This window comes from Centroberyx gerrardi, chromosome 1 (assembly GCF_048128805.1).
Source record: "Centroberyx gerrardi isolate f3 chromosome 1, fCenGer3.hap1.cur.20231027, whole genome shotgun sequence".
Lineage (NCBI taxonomy): Eukaryota > Metazoa > Chordata > Actinopteri > Beryciformes > Berycidae > Centroberyx > Centroberyx gerrardi.
In genome coordinates this window covers 23207815-23232031 of record NC_135997.1, presented here as the reverse complement: position 1 = coordinate 23232031, position 24217 = coordinate 23207815, and the positions used below count along the sequence as shown (strand labels likewise).

The following is a 24217-nucleotide window of genomic DNA, read 5'->3' as shown; positions in this document are numbered from 1 at the left end:
TTAAGCATCAACATATGAGCAGTACACCGTCAGCCTAAGTCACAAAGATCACAGAGATCACAGCCGAACCAGTGTACTGTCGATCTTCAGAGTACATACTCCCTGCACTGAGACGTCAGTACCAAAATGACGTACCAAATGACGTACCAAAAACGGTTTACAAAGAGAGGCATCATCTCACTTATTCCAAGCAACACAGAGTTACCTGACTGGAACCAACCAATGGCAACAGCACTGCATGCATTTAATGACACACAGCCAAGGATGGTGGAATTTGGTTACAGTATGGCATTCAGCTTAGTTCCAGCATCAACACACAAAGCCTACTGGACACAGCACACAATACACATCACGTTATACACACGATGAGTAGGTTATACCACACAGAACACATTAACAGACAAGGTGCGGTGAGTACAGGACATAACTAGTTAGTATTACAGTGGGGAAAAAGCTGTTTTTGAGGTGGAATGTTTGGGTGGGCAGTGATCTGCAGCATCTTCCAGCGGACAGTAGCTGGAAAAGGTGGTGAGCAGGGTGAGTGGGGTCAGTGAAGGGGGAGGCATGGTGGACTTTGGTACAGGGATGATGGTGACTTCTTTAAAGTACAGTGGGACTGTACATTGGTGGAGGGAGGTGTTGAAGATGTTGGTGAACACAGGGGTCAATTCAGCAGCACAGTGATGACGCACAGCGATCCTGTCTGGGCTTGCTGCTTTCCTTTAATTCAGTTACCTCCTTACTTCTTCCTCCTGCCCTTAAATTGCAGTTTTAAGTACATTCTGTGTTGTATGATGTATGTGATATTCTCCCTCTTACAATGCATCGCATTCTTCTTATAACTTCTTACACATACCATTCCACTGAATTCAATGCAATGTATTTTGCCATTCTCAACTAAAACTAAATGACATCTTACAGCTTGAAAAGCAACAATATTCATTTGTAATTTTATAGAAAATTGTGTAATCAGCTGTGTAATAAAATGTGTGATGGGGTTACAATTATCATTGTGCATTAGCATATAATAATAGTGAAGCACCAGGAACGTCAAGCATGTCCACACTGTAATCTAAACGTAGCCTATAATTTACACGTTTACATTGTTACAGAATGTAACAAATAATGTATAAATTACATTGTTACAGGTCCCAATGTTTCATTATCCATCATCAGACTTTTTGAATGATGATATCATCGGAGCACGTGACTTTTGCCTTGTCTTTGCGGCGATATGATTGGTCGAACCCAAGAAGAATGGGGCAGTGGGGCAGGACCAACGAAGCCATTTTATTATCATAACAGGGAAGGTGCAGGTGCATCAATATTTTTTATACAGTTTTTATTTCAGTCCTTACGCGACCATGGGGCAGTGTGGGATTACTTCATCCAAAACCGTCTTGGTTTTTCTTAATCTCATATTTTGGGTAAGCAAATGGAGGTTGTTTGAACAATGCAGCCTATTGCATCCCAATGAGGCCATGGATGGATGACATTAGCAAGCTAGCAACTGCGCCACAGAGATGCTCTGCACTCTGCAGTTTAATGACAGACGAGCTGCTTTACAAACCATATCCGTGATGGCAATAGCGTCGCATTTGCAGTTAGAAAGATTGCTGTGCACAATTTAACGAATAGACCAGCGGAGAATAATGTGAACGGTAGCTAGCTAAGATGGGTCGGTAGCAGCCACCCACAAGTTGTATGACGTTATGCCAGCTTGTCCCACAGACGGCTGGTATTGTTGTCCAGCCAGCAGCTGCCAGGTGCTGTAACCAGCTAGTTTATCAATGGAAAAAGGATACAAAGGGCAAACTGAGTTCAGAGTGGCCCAGTTTAAGCAAGACCTTGTGCAGAACGAGGCGAGGTGACGGTAAAGTCCTTGTCGTCATCCTGAACAAAGCAGTGGTAACTGGCCCAGTTTACACTGGTTTAGTCTTTTCTCACTGTCAAGGTAGCTCCAAGTGCAGAGAAGGCTCTGCTGTAAACTGACGGAATCTGACTTTGAATCTATTGAATCTGTCTTTGAGTCTATACATTTTTCCTACAGCCAGAGCTTTAGATATTTTAAAATATGATATGATAATCAATTATATATATATATATATATATATATATACGAAGATATGATCGGCCATAGATTTTTTTTATTCTAGTGTATGTGGCCATCACCATGTTTTCTCTAGCTCTTGCACTTTCATCATTCTCTCTGTCTCTCTCTGTATCTGCTTCTCTGTCTCTGCCCCTGTCTGCCTCTCTCTCTCTCTCTCTCTCTCTCTCTCTCTCTCTCTCTCTCTCTCTCTCTCTCTCTCTCTCTCTCTCTTTCCCTGACTTCTGTCTCTCCCTCAAATTCCAATTCAAATGCTTTATTGGCATGACAGGAAAGAGACCTATGTTGCCAGCAAGCAACACAGTGCTTCACTTGCAGTAACATTGCAAACATTAGCCTAACAAATAGTTTTCAGTACATAAACAATAATATATGAATATCAACAGTTACAGCAACAACAGTATAATCAAAGGCCATTTAACAACTATTCAATTCAGTAATTAAACTGGTGGCAATTTAGATCAAGGCAGTTGTCTGTGATATATCTCTCTGTGCCTCTGCCTCTGTAGGCTGCAGCAGGAATTTTATGCTACATCGGAGCCTATGTGTTTATCACATATGACGACTATGACCACTTCTTCGAAGATGTGTACACCTTGATCCCTGCTGTTATAATAATAGCTGTCGGGACTCTTCTCTTCATCATCGGCTTGATTGGCTGCTGTGCCACCATACGTGAAAGCTCCTGTGGTCTAGCAACTGTGAGTATGAGTTGCTTTCACTTGCACCCTTTAAATAACCTGAATGCTTAGGAGGGATGCAAGATGTCTGTCACAAAGAGAAATTTCAATGAATCCTTTTTGCTTCTCACTAGCCTCACTAATGGGTTTCTGAACAATTTGTCTTATCATTTCAGTTTGCTGCCATTCTCCTGCTGGTATTTGTAACAGAGTGTGTGGTGGTGGTGCTTGGCTACATATACAGGGCAAAGGTAAACATTTTCTCAATGGCCTACACTAGTGTTTCTTAAACTGTCAGATGGTCAGACCCCGGTGTGTCCTTGCCTAACAAGAATAGAGTGGGTCCAAGACCGCATTTCTAAAATTTGAGTAACGCTATTTTCCAAGTCTCCAATTTACTTGTCATTTTCTAGAAAGGAACTGTTCATTTCTTAGGAAGTTTCCTTGGAAAAAAAACATTACATTATGTACTAATTATAGGGAAAATGGAGGAAGAGTTCGATGGTGGAGTTGATAAGCACCTGGTTATTTCTTTAGAAGTTTCCAAGAAAGCACCATGAAATTATGTAGTAGTTACATAGAAAGTGGAAGTGGCCAGTTTGGTGACGTTGATAAGACACTATAAATTTCTAAAAGAGTTTCCTGGACAGAACTGCAAACCTATAATCTATTTAAGTTTTTTTTGGTATTCTGTGGTATATATGGTTCTTTTTTTGAAACTCCAAAAGAAATTACCAGGTACTTACTAACTCCACCATTGAACTCTTCCTCTATTTTCCCTATAATTAGTACATAATAGCTGCGGCTACATGAGACATGAAATATTTTGTTCATTCTGAATGAAATCATTCAGATTGAAAATTCCCCCACAAGTGTTTACATGAGCGCTAAATGAAAGGATTGCATGTTGTGTGTTTACATGCTCCACAGTATGTAATCAGAATAAAAGTTTCTGACATGCGCAAAATACCAAATCCAGCTCTCTAGCATGGGCTTACGTTTTTAAAAGATGAACCTGCGTCGGCCACTTGGCACCATTATTGCTTTACTGCTGTTCTCTCTGATGAAGCAACAGTTTTATCACAACATATGACTCCAAAAGTGTCGTAACACGTAACAGACATTTGTTTTGCACCCGCAATGATTCACATTCTCCAGGAGAAAAAGTAAACATCATGGACGTCACTTGTGTCAAATGGATGAGTGTGTGGAGAAAGAGTACAGATATTCCAACCAAAGAAAGTCATCAGAATGAGCGTTTACATGACAAAATTTTATCCATGGAATGAAATTTCATTTAGAATGGGGCGGTTTATTCTGACTGAGATGGTTACATGAGGCATTTTTATTCTGATTGGGCTACTATTCTGATTATTAGTGGATTAAAAGGCTCCATGTAAACGCAGCTACTGTCATGGTTCTTTCCAGAAAACGTCCTAAGAAATTGGAAAACAGTTCCTTTCTAGGAAAGCGTTACCAAAATTTCAGTCCCGGACTCAAAAAGTTGACATGGTTGCCAACATATCAATTTTGCAACTATTGAATATTGATATTGTTTTGTGTGCTGTTGTATTTTGTGTGTCTATATAATTGTTTCAGGTAGAGGATGAAGTCATAGCCATAGACAATATAGATTTAAAAAAATATGTTAGCAATGTGTTGTTGCATGCTGTTATTGTTAGGCGACTTCCATCACTATGATTAATGAATGTTGATTTATTCAGCTGTTTACGCTTATTGAAAGTCCCTCAGGATAAGAGTGTTGGCTAAGTGCCTATATTGTACATTATCATTGTAGCTATTTTAAAAGGATGATAATACCTATCTTCCTAGTGAAAATGGGATAATATCCTAAGACATAACTGAAAATTGGAGTTATTGTACAGAGACAGTAAAGCCAACTGCATATTTCCTTCAGGTAGAAGATGAGGTGAATCACTCCATCCAGAAGGTTTACAATGAATACAGTGGCACCAACACCGATGCTCCTAGCCGTGCTATTGACTATGTGCAGAGGCAGGTGAGAACAAAACAAGTGCTTTGTGTCAAACCTTTTCCTTTTGTCAGCTGGAACTTAAATCTATTTTAAAGGTACTTTCCCACAGTTTTTCATTTTACGAAATAGAGCAGTCAATATGAATTATGATATTCAACATCAGTCATGTTCTACGTAACCCATGCAAGCATTTTTGAATCAGCCATTTTCATTATTTCTCCTCACTGCTACTTTTAATGGTTAACTTGTCCACTGGAAAATAATTCAAGGATTTTGTGTCAAATTTGAAAACTTCCAAATGATACCTAAAGCAGATTATTGGAGCAACTGTTTGAAATAGAGAGATGCATTTTTTTTCCTAAAACAAGTGCATCATCACCTCTGATTTGACAGCACTACATTAATAAGAACCTACCTTTAATTCCCAATCCATGATAGCAATATGTCACCCCATGTTTCGGCACCGTCCTGCCTCTTCAGGTTTTGTTTAAACACAATTTACTGGATTGAAGACATTTTATTTCCACTCTGGAATTTATTGTCTGAGCTTTTGATAGAAAGACTCACCATATTTGCCAGCCAATCATGAGTTTTACACTTACAGTGAAGCTGTTAAAGTTTTTTTTCACATTTCATGTGCTTGGAATTATAAGGTTCTGTCTGACTTTTTTTCTTTTTCTTTCTTTTTTTTCTTTTTTTTTTTTTAGCAAAATTGAGTTATCCACATATTCATGATCTTTGAATGTTACTTCATGCTTGTGTGGTGTTATTTTAAAGAACATTTTGGGGTTAAATATTTAAAAAAAGATAGAAAGTACAAAAGATAGACAGTCCACCCAGATAAAACTTTATAATTCCAAGTTCACGATTTATAAAATTTGTTAAATGACTGGAATAAAACAGATTTATAGAGTTATAGTGGATTATGAAAGTATCTCTAAGTCAATCTTCTTAGGAACATGTGTGATTACACCCATATGTTAGATGATCAAATACATTTCAGATTGTATTCTTAAACCCAGATTCTATTCTAAGGATGTTCAGTCACCGTCTCTATCTGTTCTCCTCTCAGCTTCACTGCTGCGGCATTCACAACTACTCTGACTGGAGGAACACCCGCTGGTTTAAAGAATCCAAGAACAACAGTGTCCCAGTCAGCTGCTGTCAGCCCAGCATCAGCAACTGTACCGGCACTCTCACCCGACCAGCAGATCTCTACCAAGAGGTACACACACCACACTTAGGCTTATGGAGATACCACCTACCAAACACCTAAAACACAGCAATGAGTTTTATAGTGCACTTTGTAGTCAAGGATGAATGAATTAAATTCCTCTCTCTCATCAAATCATTGAACTTTTGAAAGGATCTTTGATTGTTGTTGATGTTAGTGTATTTTTTACATATACAGTTCCTTCATGCCAGTGAATATCTTTAATGCTCTTCATTTTCTTTCTTCCACCATAGGGCTGTGAGGCTCTAGTTGTGAAGAAGTTGAAGGAGATCATGATGTATGTCATTTGGGCTGCACTAACCTTTGCATCCATTCAGGTAATCTTAAATCATTAAGCCTGAATACCTGCAAGATAATGTTACCAGAAAAGGCAAAAGGCATATTATCTGGGGGGAAAATATGAAGAGTTCTATTCCAAAATACTGTATATCCCTTTTTGAATTAATTTCAATATCTCTAATATTCAATATTCAGAAGATTCAGCCAGTACAGTGTTACCATTTTGTCAACCAAGGATGCAAGTTATCTTTTAAGATAAGATAAGATAAGATAGCACTTTATTAATCCCCTTGGGGAAATTCAGGATTTACAATGTATGCTTCAATTTTGTGCTATCAATCATTTTGTAAGCGTAGGTATTAGTTGTTCAAATGATGGATATCTCATTTTGGAACAAAACTCTACATACAGTATGTGTGTGTGCGCTTGGTTCAGCTAAAGAGAAAAGTTGAAAGCAATAAATAACCATCGATTGGGAAAGCTAAAACCAGCATGAGTAGCCGAAACTGCAATGAATTCATTCACAACAGACTGTGAATGGAAAGAGCAAGATAACCAAGCGAAGCTCTTCAGAGTATGGAACATTCTTGGTGTTTTCCTGCTGCCTCCTTATTGTAAGACTAGAAGTTTTAATCAAGTCCAAAGCCTGTGGACTGTGAGCATGATAATTAGAGCTGCAGTAATCTCTGTCATCAGAGAGACTGTCTCTGTTAGGCTTTGAGCTGAGAGCAGCACTGACCTGATTGTGTCAAAGGATTTCTGCTGTGTTTTAACAGCACAACATGGTTGCTGCTGACCAGGAAATCCCTTGCTCTCAAAGTAGTGACAATCACAGCATGCCACATCATTATATATTAAAATCAAAAATGCTGCCCTAAAGCAGTTCTTTTACAATTCAATATTCAGTGCTGTAATGCCATATCAACCAAAGCTGCTTGGAATCTGTGCTCAGGATAAAAACAGGACAAGATATTTGTATACTCCCCATACCGTAGGTACAAATCAGTCAAAATAGTCAATTAAATGTATGCAGTACTGTTGTTTAACACCAAACACTCACTACAGAATACTGTACATAGGCGTGAAAAGATGATGGCTTTGTGGATTTACATCATCTCCATCCAAACTAGTGGATGTTGGCATTCTTTACACTGTGGGACAGGTTTGACAAAAAAGTAATATCAAACCAGGAGACCAATATGCACCCTGTCCATTGCAGTATTCAATACAAATTTAAAATATGGAATATGTTACTTAATTAATTGAAACATTCCCACTATTTATACGATCTCCAGGTCTCGTTTTCACGCAGTATTATCGTTCACACAGTTCGCCTGTGCGCCATGAGTGATCTATGAACTTGAATTAGAAAAGTGAGCCATGCGATGTGCTGTTTATGATATTCTGATGATGTTCCATGTGTTCCTCGCCCTTGTGTCATCAACCAAGATGGCTGTGGGGTAATGACACAAATAACAGCTTTGCTTTCATCCCTGTCCCGTCTACCTGCAGATGTTGGGCATGCTCTGTGCCTGTGTGGTCCTGTGCAGGAGGAGTCATGACCCGGCTTACGAGCTGCTGGTCACAACCAACAGCTATGCATGAAGGACGCAGCCAGCCAACGAAGCACTCAGCCAATAAAAGGAGCCTCACCGGACTTGTCCACAGTAGATTTCAGCTGTAGTTATATAAGCTCAAGCACACCTTGCACAATTCATGATAAAAGTAGCGAACACTGATGATGGGGTTTGGGTGGGTGGAGGGGGGCTTCAAGGGGAAACCAGTAAGTTATTTATTGACATGCTTTGTAAGTTATTGTTATTTTAAATGTTTTTACAAACACTGAAATGCTTCTAAAGGCCAAAGTTGTACATGGCTAATTGACATTATTGATGTTGATGCGCAAGTATTTTTTTATTGTGGCTTCGTAAAAAACAGTCTGTTTTCTTCGTCCCTTTGAGGATCACAAGGAGTAATTTGGAGCTCATGTATGAAATTTTTCAGCGCGTTGTACGGAATGTATTTCCTCGTGTGCCAGTTTGCACTATGGCCAGAGCTCTGGAGATATTTCATGGTTATTTAGACAGAAAATCTATGCTCAACAGAACATATTCACTATTCCGAACTCAGTTTGACCAATCTTTGTGAACATGAAAAACTTTTACTCATACACAGAAAGAACAGAAGCAACACTCTAACCTCAGATGCAAAATGCAAAAGACAAAACCTGGAGTTCCTCATTTGATTGTGAATTGAAGATTGACTGTGATACCCTGTGTTAGCATTATAATGAAGTAAAGCTTATTGGGATGTAAAAACTAACAAATTTTCTATTAGTCCACAAAGCCAGACTTTAATTTCTCTATTTCTCTATGTTTGTCCCTTGAAGCCATCACTGATAAGAGTTATTCATGTTCACAAATATTCAGATCATGTGAATAACATGTAAATTCTGTGGATGTTCTCTTAATGAGGCTTCACTAGCGAGGCTTTGCCAATACATACTACAACTAAATTGTGAATCAGTCAACCTGTTGTTAGTCTCCATTCCTACATAGAAGTGCTATTGGTAGGAGTATTATCAGTATTACCTAATGACCCTTGTGTGTAGATACAGACATGTTTCCACTTAAAGAACCTTCTACTGTATGGTAAGTGGTTCAACCACTTGATTGTTAGTTGTAAACCTGCTATGAAGGATTATGACTCACTCTTATTTTGTACCTTTTTTGTGGCATTGTGTACTGTTTTAATATTTTTGAGATGTTAAGTTGACCCTTAGATATTCAGCTAGCGCAACAAAAAGTGTGAAACAAAATTGTGTATATAGATTGGGGAACATACAAGAGACTGAAATAAACTTCTACATTTCAACTTGAGTGTTCAGCATTCAGCATTTAATCCCATGGTTTTATATTAAAGTAAGCACTTTGCCCACATGATAGGTTACTACTAACTGATACATATATTTTATCAATCATATAAAAAACTATGCATGTGTTGTCTTGTTTTTTATTGCAGGGGTTTTGACTGTTGAAACTAACAGTTCCACTATCAGTTGATACTTTGATGTAGTTGTGAAAGCAGTTTCCTCCATTGTATCATCTTGATGTAGCCACTATATGAAGCACAGAGTAAATAGAAAGTACAGAAAGGGAACACCTATTCAGGCAACAGATTGAGTTTTCGTGGTATACATGAGATAGCTGACAGGTTTTTTGAGAATCACTATGGTAAAGCCATTCTAATGTCTTTGAAGGCTGTGAGAATCTCACCCCTGCAAAAAGAGGTAGCAGGGTTACACTGTGATGCCATGCTGTGACTAATTTCCCATGGAAGATACCGTACAATCCCACGGATAAATACAGAAATCTATTACTGGAAAGCCTTAAAATAAAATCTAGATACTCCTAAAAAGATGTGAAGTGAAGATGTTTTGCAACTTTAGCAAATTGCTCAAATAACCTAAACAATATTCAACTCAATATGGCAGTAGTTTGGAAAAGGTGTGTGTTCTGCCGTCCTGCTCACAATGAAGCAAAATTTCTTGCTGGTTCAGATCATTTCAAGTTTTAGACATCAACTGGGGTTGCAAAGAACATTTAATGAGGAAGCTTGACAAGCCTGTTTGTAAGTGTGTGTGAATCTGTAGGGGTGGTGATGTGTGTGTATGTACATGCCAGAGTCTTTGCAAACTTCAATGTATGCCTGCATACATGTGTGGATGCATGCTTGCCTGCATCTGTGCATCCTTGAGTGTATGCATGTGCCTGTGTTTTTGTGTGTGAATATACTGTATGTGTGTGTGTGTGTGTGTGTGTGTGTGTGTGTGTGTGTGTGTTCAGACTCTAGCTAGGTAGTTTCCTGGCACCAGTCCAGCCTGCCCGTTCCTCTCTACGGTCCACCAGCCATCATGTCCTTGTTCCAGCACCTGCACCACGTCCCCTCTGGTCACAGACAGCTCGTCCTGCTCCTGACCAGCCAGGGAACAAAGACACCTTTTAAACTCATGAACTCTCTGCATATGAATTCTTAAGGTCTTCAGTTATAAAATTTTCTAGGACTGCATTTTCATTGAACTTCCATGCAAAATTTACAAAATTACTTGACAAAAATCTTGGTAATTTTTTACTAAAATGTCTTGTTTGCAGAGTAACAACTGAAAAGTTCATTTGCTGTAATTCCGCAATAGTTTGATGAAACTACAGGTACAATATGTTGAGATGAGACCCTCCAATGAAACCCTTTTTTTTTATCCAAGCAGGTATTGACAGAGATGGAGATGGGATGGAAATGACAGGCAGCCATAGTAAAAAATAAATTACCAAATTGGGCCATCGGGAGTGTAGAGTGGACTGGATTCACACAGGAATGAAAAAATAAATATCTCTGATTTTGGCCTTGTGTGACCAATATCTGATCTTCTTCTTGTCCAGGTGAATGTAATGGTCAAATCTTAGTAACATGTGGTTAAATAGCTGTGACTGAATGAAGTACTTATAGTATTCACCTGTGCAAGGTAGTCATAAAGCACCTTGTAGTTATCTTGATCAGCTGAAACAGCGGCCACTGAGACTGCTGGCTGGTCACCAGGTATCGACGCATACACTCCATCTGCATTCTCAGCTAGAGCCAGTGATCACAGTAAGACATTTAGAGCGTAATATGTACGCCTTATTGGATATCATAGAACTATAATCTGTAACTTTGCCAGGGATAAGAGGTAAGGCATTAGAGATAAAACATTACAGTGCACAACAGTATGTAGACACAATATTGAATGTGGTTACAGTATGACATATTTAGATACTATGCAATGATACCAATATGATATAATGAATGCTATTACTTCATTCGTACAGTTACTGTATAGTGATTCCCAACCTGTGCCACACAAAATCTAAGGCACACAGAATCATGCAGAAAACATGCAGAAAAGGTTTTTTGCAAGCATGAGCATATTAGGTTGAATATGATCAAGGAAAAAAATAATGTTTCACTTTAATTTTCTCTACATTTGAGCAAAATTTCAAGGCTCAATCCACACACCAATATGCCCATGTGTTCCTATACTCCATATGATTCATCTCGATATATGAATCATATAGCCTATATGAATCATAATATAATGATTAACTGATATGATAAAAAAAAAAAAATAGCAGTGTAATATGTTCTGATTACTTCAACACATACGGAGCACTTCAAGATGAATATGGATTCATCTTGTATGGCGCATGTCTACTTGTGTGGCTGTTTACAATTCCAGTAAAATGAATCAAGCACATGTCAAGAAGTTCAAATATTTGAAACCATATTCAAATATACATTAAGCCAAGTGTGAGATGACGATAAAATACATATGAAGGTAGGTACCTACATTGGCCACTAGATGTCACTGCTGATTGTGAGTGTGGAGGACTGTCATTGATGTTGACCTTTGAACCCCCATGGCTTCCTTGTAGGAGGCTGGAGAACCTGTGTGATCCATGGCCAGGTGAGATATTTAGGTTAGGTATTACAATAAAATGTCCTACTAGGAGTTTCTGATCAATAGACAGGCATACAGAACAGTCTTGCAGTTGGCTGACTTAACTGTTTTTTGAAAGCAGAGCAAGGAAAAAACACTCCTATCCAATTTGATTCTCGTGAATTTGGTTAATACATGTGATACAAGTGATGACATGTTCATGTTGGCCTGTCCTTAAGTTGTTATGTTACACTGTATGAACTAGTATGGATGGATGCTGAATGCTAGCTTCTGTTTTGTTGAGGTCTAGAGCGAAGAAAGGAGGATTGGTCAGTATTGTTACAGGGAGCAGGAAATGAAGGTACAATATTTGCCCAATATTTTGCCCACTTAGAATGAAAAAGATGAATCAGATTGTTGAAAATTCACACTTGAGCAAGGAAAATTTACTAGCCCAAGCCAATGGCTGGTACTAATCAGCAGAGGCTAAATGCCTTAAATGAGTGTTTAGAGTGTATTTAGAGTGCTGACTGATGATTATTTATGTAAGGAAATTTGTCACAATCATGGGTGTATTATAAAGATATAGAGGTAATGTCTGTGCAAGAATCTTTCACTCTAAACTGTGGGGTTAGACACTTTGCACCACAAAAGAGAACAGAGAAGTGTGTTTGTTATCTCTTTCCCCTGTGCAAAATTGTCCTGACTCCTGAATTTAAATGGGCTCTAATAGAAGTGATGTGAAGACGGCAGCTAATAAACCCACTTGATGACCACTCAAAATCAAGTTCCACCCGTCTGTGTTGTCCCTCACGCCCCCTGTGAGGATACTTTCCACTCCTCCATATTGTGTTAGGACAAGATGATGCAGGAGGAGACTGTATTGTCACTGCTGCTGCCACAACAACCTTGTCCTGCTCATGTGTTGTGTCCCTAACCCTGACAGGTTGTAGCAATGTTGTCTCCTCCTGATTCCTCCTTCCCAGGTGGTGGAGTGTGCAGTCTGCGGTCTCATACCTCTTCATGATGCCTCCTCCCCCTGAGAAGCGAGCGCTGCCATTGCTGTCCCCGGACGGCTCCGTCTGATAGAAGCTCTCAAACACCACGGGCTCTGTGAGAACGAAAGAGAAGTTGCTCATTTGAGAAGCGAGGAGAAGTTTTGCTTTCTGTGGGTCCACTGAAAGAGAAAGGTTTGATTTTATGCAAAATTCTAACCCAAAGTCACCAAATATGCAGGACTGCGGAAGAGGATTAGGGCCACCTGAAACATTTATTTGAGTTCTGAGGTTAATCTCAGAATTCTGGAATTCTGACTTCATTCTCAGAACACAATTTTTGTTGTTGATGTTGATATTTTTTCTGATGTTCAGCTGAGTCCTTATTAGTCATTAGTAACAGCCTAATGAAGCAGGAAAGCAAAATATAGTTCTCTAATGCAGTTCTCTGGTAATGTCAGGTTCTGCAGTTTGTAGGTTACTCTGAGGTCAAAGACCCATTTGAATATTAAGTAGGCAGAAATGTTATCACTATGAAAAATGGCTAGCCTTCCCCATAGAGCGATGGCTTACCTGGTGGACTCGAACCTGTGGTTTTCATCTCTATGAAACTGTTGTTGTCTGCGGTGATGTCACACTTTTCCAGAATCTTTCTCACCTCCTCGTACAACTGATAAAAAATAGCAGGCAATCCATTTAAAACCAAAACTGGATAATATTCCTGCGTAGCTCAATAGGTTGAGCAGGGTGCTAACATTAACATTGAATGAGCAAAAAATACTAAAACGTGGATTCAATTATCTACCAAATGGACGATTGTGTTGTAGTGTCTGCTCTTTTTAACCCAGGCTGACCTCAGACCTGAAACCTAAATGATTCAGCCCAGCCTGAAACCAAACCCAAACCAAGCCCAAGGCGCAGCTTTCAGTAAGTCCAAACCTAACCAAATCCCAAAGTTGCTAATACATTTTTGATGACAAATTGCTACTAACAGCACAGCAACAGCATTCTTGAACTCGAGCCTGTCGTAAACCTGAGCATTCAAGTGAGAAATTCAGCCCAAGTCAAGTCCAAGATCAGTTAGGTCTGTAGTACTCGATACCGGGTAGTATTGATATGATGGCATGATAAGTTGTTATTGTAGCTCAATAATTCTATTGTTAGTTGCTAGTTTTTTCGTGTGCTCAGTACAGGATACAGTGGCTCTCTTTAAGGATCAGCAGTGGGAAGGTGGCTGCTGAGAGGTGTCATACTACTCAGATAAAGGGGATGTGGTGTGTAACTGTGTGGTTACAGGTTCTTGTTCTGGGTGGAGGCTGTGTCAGAGAGAGAAGTGCTATGTGACATCAAGTTTAGATTCACTGTACCTCACACGTGCTTTGTGGGTGTCTCCCCAGTCCTGTATTATATTGGTGGGAACCTGAGCTCAGAGAAGAATGCCAAGTCTCCAACTAGGAATTACGAGTTGGAGGGCCATTCAAATGGATTTTTCCTATTCGGGAATAGGAGTTTCCTAGTTCCCACTTGTCTTGAACGTACCCTGAAAGAAGTCTGGTCGAGAATGAGAAAGTTGATAGGAAGTTGATATATTCCTGTTTCTTTATTACTAGTTGAATTAACGACTTTGTAAGTATGTCAATTATAATGTATAGCTTTGTTAGACCAGCCATTCATCTTTGGAGAAAGTGTAAAAAAAAAAAGTGTATTTTCCTACTTTTGAGAGGAGCTGCTACTTGGTTCTGTAGACATCCAGCAAATGAGCTCAGCTAACCATTCTCATTCTGTCAAACTGCACCCTGAGACATAAAAAAGGAATCCAGAGTTCGTCTGACTCTGGGTAAGTAGGAAAAATAGCCAAATTCCCCCAAAACCGTACTATAACAATTATAGGCCTACATGTACAACACAACCACTGATAGGATGATTTAACATATTGGTGAGCACACAGTGCCTGGGAGGGACAACATCACTAGTTATCGCTAGTCTCTAGTGGCTCCACCACATATTGTGAGCTTTGCTTACATTAACTGGTGCAAAAAGGACTGCCAAATGTAAAATATGTAAAAGGATAATCAAGGAAAAGACTGTTTTAGCATGGATTACTTGAACTCAAACTGGTTACTTGGATTCGGACTCAAGTACTGAGCACTTGAGACTCAACTCAGACTTGGCCTTGGTGACTCGGACCTAGACTCGGATTCAGACACTGAGGACTTGGGACTTGAGCTGGACTTTGGGTTTTGGTGACTCGACTACAACACTGGTCTATGCATTAATGCTGAGGAATCCATTTAAAACCATTTATATCCAGGCAAGGTGAGCTCACCTCGTCGTCTCTGACACACTGCATGGAGAAGTGATTGCAGTGGTCCCACAGAGCGCACCTCAGGATGCTGATGCGGTCTCCCTCCATTTGTTGGAACACCTGAAAAACATGCGCGCGCACACACACACACACACACACACACACACACACACACACACACACGCCAGTGGTTGCTATTATACCATTTCCAAGTGGATGTCAGCCTCAGTAACTTGATGTTTGAAGAGAAAGGATTATTTTCTCTCTCTCTTTCTCTTCCTTCACCCTGCCACTTGTCATGCTGCAGTAGTATGCACTGACAGAATCAGCCGACATGTAAGTACTGGACATGGCTGACGTGCTCAATGTAACGCACTTCGATAGCTTATTATAAACGTATGGTGCTGTTATTGCTTCCTCATTCTTTTGTATGAGTGCACTGTGCAGTATTGAATATATATAGGCATGAGGAGTTGTTATTGTGGCTTAATTATTCTATTGTCAGTTGCTAGTTTTTTCGTGTGCTCAGTACAGGATACAGTGGCTCTCTTTAAGGATCAGCAGTGGGAAGGTGGCTGCTGAAAGGAGTCATACTACTCAGATAAAGGGGATGTGGTGTGTAACTGTGTGGTTACAGGTTCTTGTTCTGGGTGGAGGCTGCGTCAGAGAGAGAAGTGCTATGTGACATCAAGTTAAGGTCGACTTTACCTCACACGTGCTTTTGTGGGTGTCTTCCCAGTCCTGGCGAACACTTTCTAGCTGAACAGTGTTGGAAAAGTACAGCTTCTCTGTAAAAGAATATAATATGATTTTAGATAGTACAGCTATACTTACAAATGCATTGCAGAATGGGTCCTCATATACAGAATGTCTAATATTCTTAATGGGGCTAAGTACTTGTAATGAGATAAGCTCTGTGCCACCTCTTACGTTACGACATAAACTATCATAACATAAACAAAATAATAATGTTTGTAACATAAAAACATAGAAATGTACAGTGCAGCATACACTTTAAGTATTATCTTAACTCAGATCACCAATATTTGTTGACTAATAGTTGTAATGAGAAATGCTCACAATACTGGAATACTGGAAATGACTCATTTATGAAGCTTAAATACAGAAATTATATATATATGTGTGTGTGGTGACACGTGGCTCAGACCTGCTTCCTTGGCAGCCTGTCTGCATTGCTTGGCCCTGTGATGTACCTGGGAAACAAGAAGTAGCGGGGAAGTGACACACATGACCAATGAGACAGGCTCTGTTCAGGAAGAAGAGCAGTTCATGTCATGGTCCCTGCCTGGCCCTTGTGTTTTCCTTGTGTTTCCCCTTCCTTGTGTTCCTAGTGCTCCCCTGTCGGTCTCTCTCCCTGTCCGTGCTTTGTTTGTGTGTGGGCGTGGTCTCCCTTCCCTGTTCTCCTGGCTCCCTCTCCCTCAGCAGGTACATGCAGAGGGGCGGGGCCAATCTCCACGGGAGTGAGGCTCACAAGGCACACCTGTCTCTCATCCCGCAATCAGCCCGGCTTCTTAAGCCTGCTCCAAATTCTCCCCAGTGCCAGATGATTCCCGGACATGCTCGTGTCTCATGCCTCCTCGCTCTCGTGAAGATCTCCTGTCGTAGTGTTTCCTCAGCGTATCACTTGTAGATACTCTAGTCCCAGTTTTCTAGTGAGTTTTTGTTAACTTTCGGAAATAAACTGTTTTTGTTCGATTCTGCATCTGGGTCCTGGCTCTCCTTGAACACACCCCTAACAGTTCAGTTCTCCTTAAGATGAGAGGCTTTGACCATGGACATTAAACACTAATAAATCTTGTTTCCTGTGCAACAGACCACACCCTAAACTAAACTGAAACTGGCAGTCCAAACTATTTTAAAATATAGAAAAATATCAATAAAGAAAAAAAGGAGGAAAAAAAACAAAACAATCTGTATTTAAAAAAATGAAGGTGCTTATGAAGGCTTTTAATATCTCAAGTTGCTTTTGTACCTTTCTTGAATATACAAAGGTTCAAATATAATCATCTCCATTCTGGGAATTGCTGGGTTTGAATGTGCACTGAAAGTGATAATAACATATGAACAAAGTTCAGTTCTTCTTTGCTAGCTGTTAAAGCACAGAAGTGGAAAGTCCCACTACTAATGTTTCCATGCTATGTACTGGAATCTTGTATTTCATCAACAGACTGCACAGTTGCTGTATATTATAGACTAGTGTAGGCTACATCCCCACCAAGTCTGAAGTCTTTACGCCATAGAGAAATCTGTAGATGTCAGCTCCCAGTGTTGTGATTGTAAAATTTATGACAAACTAAAAGGTCTGCGTTTGAAACCATACAAAAAAATGCCTCTAAGCTTGGTGGCAGTTACTCTTGTTCAGGTGACTGACTCCTAGTTAAATGGCAGGGGAAACCCTGGTCTGACACCCGTATTACAGTGTGGTAGTGCCCCTATTTATTATTTAATATTTATTTATTATGTACCTTGTCTGAGTGTTTGGGTGCAGGTGTAGTAGTGGTCTTCTCAGCCACCTGCTCCGCCTCGTCCGCCTCCCTGCATCTCTGTACATAGGTCTTCTTAGACTGGGTGAAAGACCAACGGAAAGTGAGAGCTACACAGCTTCACAAAAGGCAAGGAGAATTTACATAGAACATACAAATATATGTTACTATGTTAGATAATATAATAATATGTTAATATGTTACTTCTGCAGAGAATAAATCCCATAGAAAAAAAGAAATCATACAGTATGTTTTTTTGTGTGTTTTTAAATAAATTGTAGTTTTTTTGATGCGTTTATGTTTTCATCTAAATACCGTGTCACTTCACCACTCACATAATTCGTAAACCACATGTATGCTATTGAATTCCTCTACACCAGTAATAATCTAGGTGAACGCATGCATGCACTCACATGTGAGTGTGTGTGTGTGTGAGTGTGTGTGTGCTTGCGGCTGCATGTTTGTCCACTGTTAAAAAAAGCAATGTTAAAATAACACAGGATGCATTGTCACTGTCAGTGAAGGAGAGACAGAGAGTCTCGGTGAGAGATAGCTAGATATAAAGAGAGGCATGTGAGTCAGTGTGAGACAAATGTGTGACATGTCTTTGTGAGTAGGCATATTTTCTGTCAAGCAGTTTCCTCTTCTCTTCCTGTCTGCTACAGCATGTCTCTATTATATGTGTGTGTGTGTGTGTGTGTGTGTGTGTGTGTGTGTGTGTGTGTGTATGTATGTAAGTGAGGGTAGGTGGTGTGTTCACTAACACCTCTCATTTAGCACCTTTATCTATGTTAGGTTAAGGAGGAATAAAAGTCAGTTTCAATTGAAAAAAGAAAAAGCTAATCTCTCGAAACATTGTCCTCATTAGGAGACAATAGGTAGTATATTTTTTCTGGGATGAATTCAAAACACTGGTAATTTAAATGACAGCACATGTAGCTGTTTTCCTACCTCCATGGTCTTCTTGAACAAAGACAGCTTTCCCTTCTGAACCTTCTCCATGATCCCCTCAAACTGTAGGAGAAACAGCATAGTTGAAATCGATAGAATCTAAGCTTGTTTATAATATTTAAATGTACAATATATTCTATTGATATCCATGGTGGGCTAATATGTCAGCAGCAACTTTTCCTAAGTGTTCCTAAGATATCGTAGAAACCTTTGAAAAAGAATGAGAATTAATTTTCCATTCTGATGAAATAAGTTCAATCTACTGTTATGTTTTTTTCACTGCGTCCTTTGTTCAAGCAGATTCCACAGTAACGGTGGCAAAATATTTTCTTGGACATGAACACCACCAGGGACCCTCAAAATGTGGGTAGAAGAAGTTACTGCTTAGTTAGTTATCAGTACAAATGTTTTCATTCACCAGTACCTTTTTCCTCTGCTCCTTCTGCCGTTCTCGGAACATCTCAATCTTTTTCACCTCGTCTTTCAACATACCAGACAGCTGAATGTGAAAGTTTCCAATGCTCTCGATTTCTGTGGCCAAAAACATACAGCAACGTTATTGATGTTGCACTTTAGACAGACAAGACCAATAGGTAGAGTCCAAAGACAATTAGTGCAGCCGACAATTGACTATTGAACTTACGTGTTTTTAATTGATTGAAGGATGTTCTCAAGGTGCTGAGAAGATATTGCACAGTTAAGATCAGAGATAATTCAGAGTTCATCTATATAGTTTGTGTGCAGGGCACAAACAATCCAAATTACTTTGCACACTAAAAACAAAACACACAGTACCAAAAAGCAGATATACAATTTTTTCACTTTTTGCTTAGCATGCATGCTCTTTTCAGCACAGCCTTTAGTCAGACTTTATTTATATAGCACATGCTATTTCATGCACAAGCAGCTCAATGTGCTTCACAGAAAAAGTAGCAATAAAAAACACACAACACAAGATAAATAAATAAAAAGAATAATAAAACAATAAAACTCATTCACTTTCCCCACTCAGATTTTCGTAGACGGCACAGAGATTCAAACTCGCTTCCATCCAGGTGACGTTCCTGGCTCTCAATGAATCTATTGTTAACGCTATATAGGTAGAATCATAGGGGATTTTTTATTGCTGTCATATAGAACCTTTTTAGTAATTTATTGATACTGCACCTTATCACCCTTAACAAAACCTCACTCAAAAGCTCAAAAAGCTTTAATATGGCATCACTAAGGGATTCCCCTATGGCAAAGAGCCTCTGTAGAACCATATGCTAGAGTGTAGTGAGCTTTCTAAATACACAGAACTGGCATGGCACAAAGACTGTGTGTGCCAACAGGAAACTGCATCAGATAATGACCTATCTTGAGGGGGTCATTGAAGTAGTGGACAGACACACACACACTCACACACACACACACACACACACACACACACATAGAAATGCGTGTTTCCTCTAAAAACTAATGTGACTCACTGGCACATTGATTCACTCAAACGTGACTCATTGCCTTAATATTACACATGGTCAGGTTCAAACAGTATCCAGAACATATCTTCACATATTCTTTTGACATTATGGATACATGTCTGTCCCACAGCTGTTTTCACATGCCCTTTTTTCCCAAACTAGAATATAACTCTTGCGTTGTCGACCAATATTTCATTATTATGTACTGTATCTATGACATTCAAATGAGGCACAAACATAATGCCATCATAGCCAGTGGACTAAACAACAGTCATTTTTCTTTGTATATGAAGCAACGTGTTTACCTGATCTCTGTGTGTCCCCCGGCTTTATGAGCGATAGTCACCAGTTCCTTCCCATACCTCTCCTCTGCCAGAGCCCTGTGCATCATGATGGACAGACAGATGACTCTTAAGCTCAGAATTTAGCATTTCAGTTTCATTTCCTCAAACTGTAGGACATTATGAATGATGGAGGCAATTAGTCTGAATTTGAAAAGTGACAACATGTAAATTCCCTTCACATTTATTTCCTCAAATGTATTGTAAACAAGGATACATTATGCATGATAGGATTTTGTCGACAAGAGAGATGCCATCCTCTTCAACATGCAGAGGACATTTATGCCAGTTCTGGTGGCCTTGCTCTGTTAAATGTAGAAAACCTACCTTGGTTTTTAAGCATGAACAGCATCATTTAACAAGAGAAAGCCACTTTGCAGCTGTCTTTTTCTGTAATCACAGTGTAACTAGGCGGTAATAAAATGTAACTAGTTTTGTTGCTGCTAAAATATCTGTCTTTGGCCTGGTCAACATTTTGTTGTATTTGGTTACTTCTTGAGATTTACCTTGAAAGTAATTTGCTATATGTTTTGTTAGATTTATATTCACTATAATGCACTTTGTTACTATTAATTACACAATAATCACAGAAATTAGGTGTCTGTGATTTAAAGAGTCGCCAAAATCTCCTTTAGCTCAATGGTCAGTGTTGGTTTCACTTGTGGGAAATACAGATTCAAAACCAGTTTCACATCTGGCCACTACCTCATCTTTAAAAGCTCCTCCACATCTTTGCACATCCGTCTGCCATCACATAGCCTTTGTATCAGAGTGTCGTGCCCAGCATGACAAGTGAACTCAGTCCCCTGTAATGAGGGGACATACCGTGGAGAAATATTGTAACCAACAACATTGCACAACAATTATTACAACATGGTGAAAATGCAGAACTTGCACTTAGCAAAACTGTTGGGAAGTGACATGGCAACATACCCAAATCCCTTTTAATCTGTTCTCTCTTATGTGTGCAGCTGACAGATTATCAGTTGTTGCCTTAAATGTAAACACTGCCACTCCAACATTAAAATGGCTTAGCATTGAGGGAGGGTGCGTATAGACTAAAGACAAGTTGTATGGATTATGGCAACAGTACAACTCACCAATACTTTCCCAGTTCAATTATTTAAAATCACCCACACTAATGAAGAGAACATAGACATATCTCATCTCAAAACATTTCAAATTGGATCTCTTTAGTGTAACCTATTCTAAAATGCTTTTTTTGAATCATGCTGGCACTATACTCTTTTGTGTCGTGTCATTATGTATCAGTCACTGACAATGACAGTCTAGAAACGTGCAATTTGTATTTGCTGTGTAAGTACTTCAGATAATCTAGTATGATTAATAAATTACATTGTAGTGTATATTTATTTAGCATACGATAATGTAAATCTAACATCAAAACTTCAGATAAATAATTAAATAATTGCGATATATCGACTTTTCAGTTTTTGACAAGGACAAATCGAACACAGCATGAGACCACAAAAATACTTACCCAAAAAGCATCTTTGAAAAACAAGGGTGTCATCTCATTTGTTACTTCCTCGAACTTAACACATTTGGTTTCCTTGGCACTGCCCACGCGACTTTGCCCAAAAATTATCACTTACTAACAACCCAAGTAAAGTTAGAGAAGGTCACAGGACCACTTGCCAAGTGAGCTGTGTTTAAAACAGTGAGTGGACCAAATGTTAACGTGACTCATTTTCAATGAGGAAGAACTTCTAACCCATGATGTCACTGACCACAATCAGCGCAGCCCACGTGGGAGATAGCATACCTCTTTGATTATCATTTGAATGGTGGATAAGACTGAAAATCTTGTCTAAAAGTGGCCTGAAAGGATTCATTTGCTACATGAGGAGAGCATTTGTTTCTGTATGCTAAGATAATGTACACAGTATGCCTGTGTGTGTCTGATATGATCTAGGGACTGTAGGTCAACTCTGTATGTTACAGAGAGTGTATACATGATCAAGACACCTGTATACACTTGTCCAACGCTATCACATGTTTATATTTTAGTAACTTACAATCATGAACAGAACTATTTTTGACATACTTGTCAGTCATACTTGTCACGTTACTCAGAGGAAAACCACTGCAGCAAGTCTACCATCTTGTGGCAAAGGCTGTAAGAACAAGTACAGACTCTGTTTAGTCCCATGCTGCAACTGTAAATGTAGACCTAATTAATTATCATTTATATGAATGTGAACTCAGCTCTCTGTCTCCCTGATCAGCTGTCTTAATGCCTTCTATGGAGATACAGGAGCATTTGTTTACTTGGCTCTCATTAGCAACTGAACCACTAGCAAACATACAGTATCTGTGAATATATTACACAGACAATTCTCTGACTCCTGTGGTGTAGGCAATAAATTCAGGCAATGTTTTAATGTCACTAGGAAAATATCAGAGTTGACAAATCCTCTCCAGCAGATTGGAGGTGGTGATAAGATGGGAGGCAGAATCAATTTCACCACTACATGAACACTACATGGGTTTTGCCCCCAACTTTTAAAATTGGTAACTGCAAAATAGACTTATTTCTTTAAAAGTAAAGATGTTGACACAGGATGTAATGATGCTACATTGATCTCCCCTGCCATGTTTTTACATGTGTTACAATTATGATTTTCAACACATAAAATGAGTCGATAGTGGTGGCGATGGGTCCCCAGAGCTGCCATTGTAAGTGACCTTTCATTAACTCTGAGGTGGGCTGTTGGTACTAAAAGGTGAAAATGTTCTAGTTAAAGTTAAATATAACTTTAAACAGTGCAAGATCAGATAAAGTGTTCTCCATTTTCAAAATGTATTCTACTACTACTACTTTGTTATCTAGTTATTTATCCATTAATTAATTAATTCATTCATTTTTACTTGAAAATTTGTATTCTGAGTAAGTATAACTTGCATAACCAATTAAAATTATAGACTATTGTTTCACAGATGTGTGGTCATCAGTCTGAAAACTATTCATTTTTCCCCCTAAATTCCTCCAAAAGCTTTCCTTTTTTTTTTTTTTTAGATACAGAAGTTTTCATACCACAGTAGTGATAGGCAAGTCAGTTTTGTAGGTTACCATGGTGACCAGAAGGGGGAGACACAGACCTTTCCAAAGCATCCAGCATCAAACCCATCTCCCATGAAGAGTCAGTAGTTCTAAATCTCCATGGTGCGTCTGAAATGAAATCCAAATATCTCTCAATCCAATCACAATTGTCTCCAAAATTGTGCCTTAGGCAACTCTCAGGGACGACATGGAGACACATGAATGAGCACATAGAAGCTTATTATTGATTTTCAGAGTGAGGAAGAGGAAAGACTGGGGTGTCTCTCACCAGTCGGTCAATAGGATGTGTGAAAATCTGTAGGCTCTCTCTCACAGAGCTGGGGGATCATTCTATCACACACCTAAAGACACGTTAAAGGGGCCGCACAGATCAATACGGCCTACCGAGAATGATGGGGCTTTGTCTGGAGAGAAAGGAAAAATCGTATTTGGGGGGAGAGATTTAAGTGCTGCAATTCATTTTAGATCCTCACACTCTTTACACATAAGGGGTATCCAGTGTGTTACTTTGCTGTGTGGTAGGCACAGATTTTATGGGTGCCCCTCTTTAGGTTGAGGTTCATTAAGAAATATTCCAATAAATAAAGCATTTAAAATGTCTGAATTGCAGCTTTGATTGTAATTTCTACAAATGATTAAATCATATTTTAAAATCCTCCTAAATATTTATAGAAACGTTCTTTCATATAGCCCAACTGGAACAATTATTCGGCTTTTAACGTATACCTGTGTTGTTTTTAGATTAATCAGCTGCTATACAGTGTGTCTTCTCTGCTCTCTATGTGAGGTCCTGTTATGTTT

The 24217-nt window shown here is 39.2% G+C and overlaps 2 protein-coding genes across 4 annotated transcripts; one reads left to right on the top strand and one right to left on the bottom strand.

The window, feature by feature from the left end:
- Positions 1 to 1310: 1310 nt before the first annotated feature.
- Positions 1311 to 9130, top strand: tspan3b (tetraspanin 3b). Its single transcript, XM_071910498.2, has 7 exons — positions 1311 to 1427; positions 2620 to 2811; positions 2967 to 3041; positions 4709 to 4810; positions 5859 to 6011; positions 6254 to 6337; positions 7812 to 9130. The coding sequence occupies exons 1-7, from the start codon at positions 1365 to 1367 to the stop codon at positions 7902 to 7904; spliced, it is 762 nt and encodes a 253-aa protein (XP_071766599.1). The 5' UTR covers positions 1311 to 1364; the 3' UTR covers positions 7905 to 9130.
- Positions 9131 to 9196: 66 nt separating this feature from the next.
- Positions 9197 to 21941, bottom strand: pstpip1b (proline-serine-threonine phosphatase interacting protein 1b). Of its 3 annotated transcripts, XM_071910494.2 has the most exons (15): positions 21833 to 21941; positions 21037 to 21137; positions 20296 to 20370; positions 19168 to 19202; positions 18949 to 19055; positions 18525 to 18587; positions 17556 to 17654; positions 16238 to 16283; positions 15778 to 15857; positions 15091 to 15189; positions 13338 to 13434; positions 12787 to 12880; positions 11680 to 11777; positions 10810 to 10925; positions 9197 to 10272 (listed from the first exon to the last, which is right to left on the bottom strand). In XM_071910494.2, exons 1-15 carry the CDS (start codon positions 21863 to 21865, stop codon positions 10141 to 10143), a joined length of 1275 nt encoding a protein of 424 aa, XP_071766595.2. In that variant the 5' UTR covers positions 21866 to 21941; the 3' UTR covers positions 9197 to 10140. The 3 variants fall into 3 exon arrangements, with proteins under 3 accessions (XP_071766595.2, XP_071766596.2, XP_078139271.1); XM_071910495.2 differs by lacking the exon at positions 17556 to 17654; XM_078283145.1 differs by lacking the exon at positions 9197 to 10272 and having other exon boundaries at positions 10822 to 10925; positions 11676 to 11777.
- Between the last annotated feature and the right edge of the window lie 2276 nt (positions 21942 to 24217).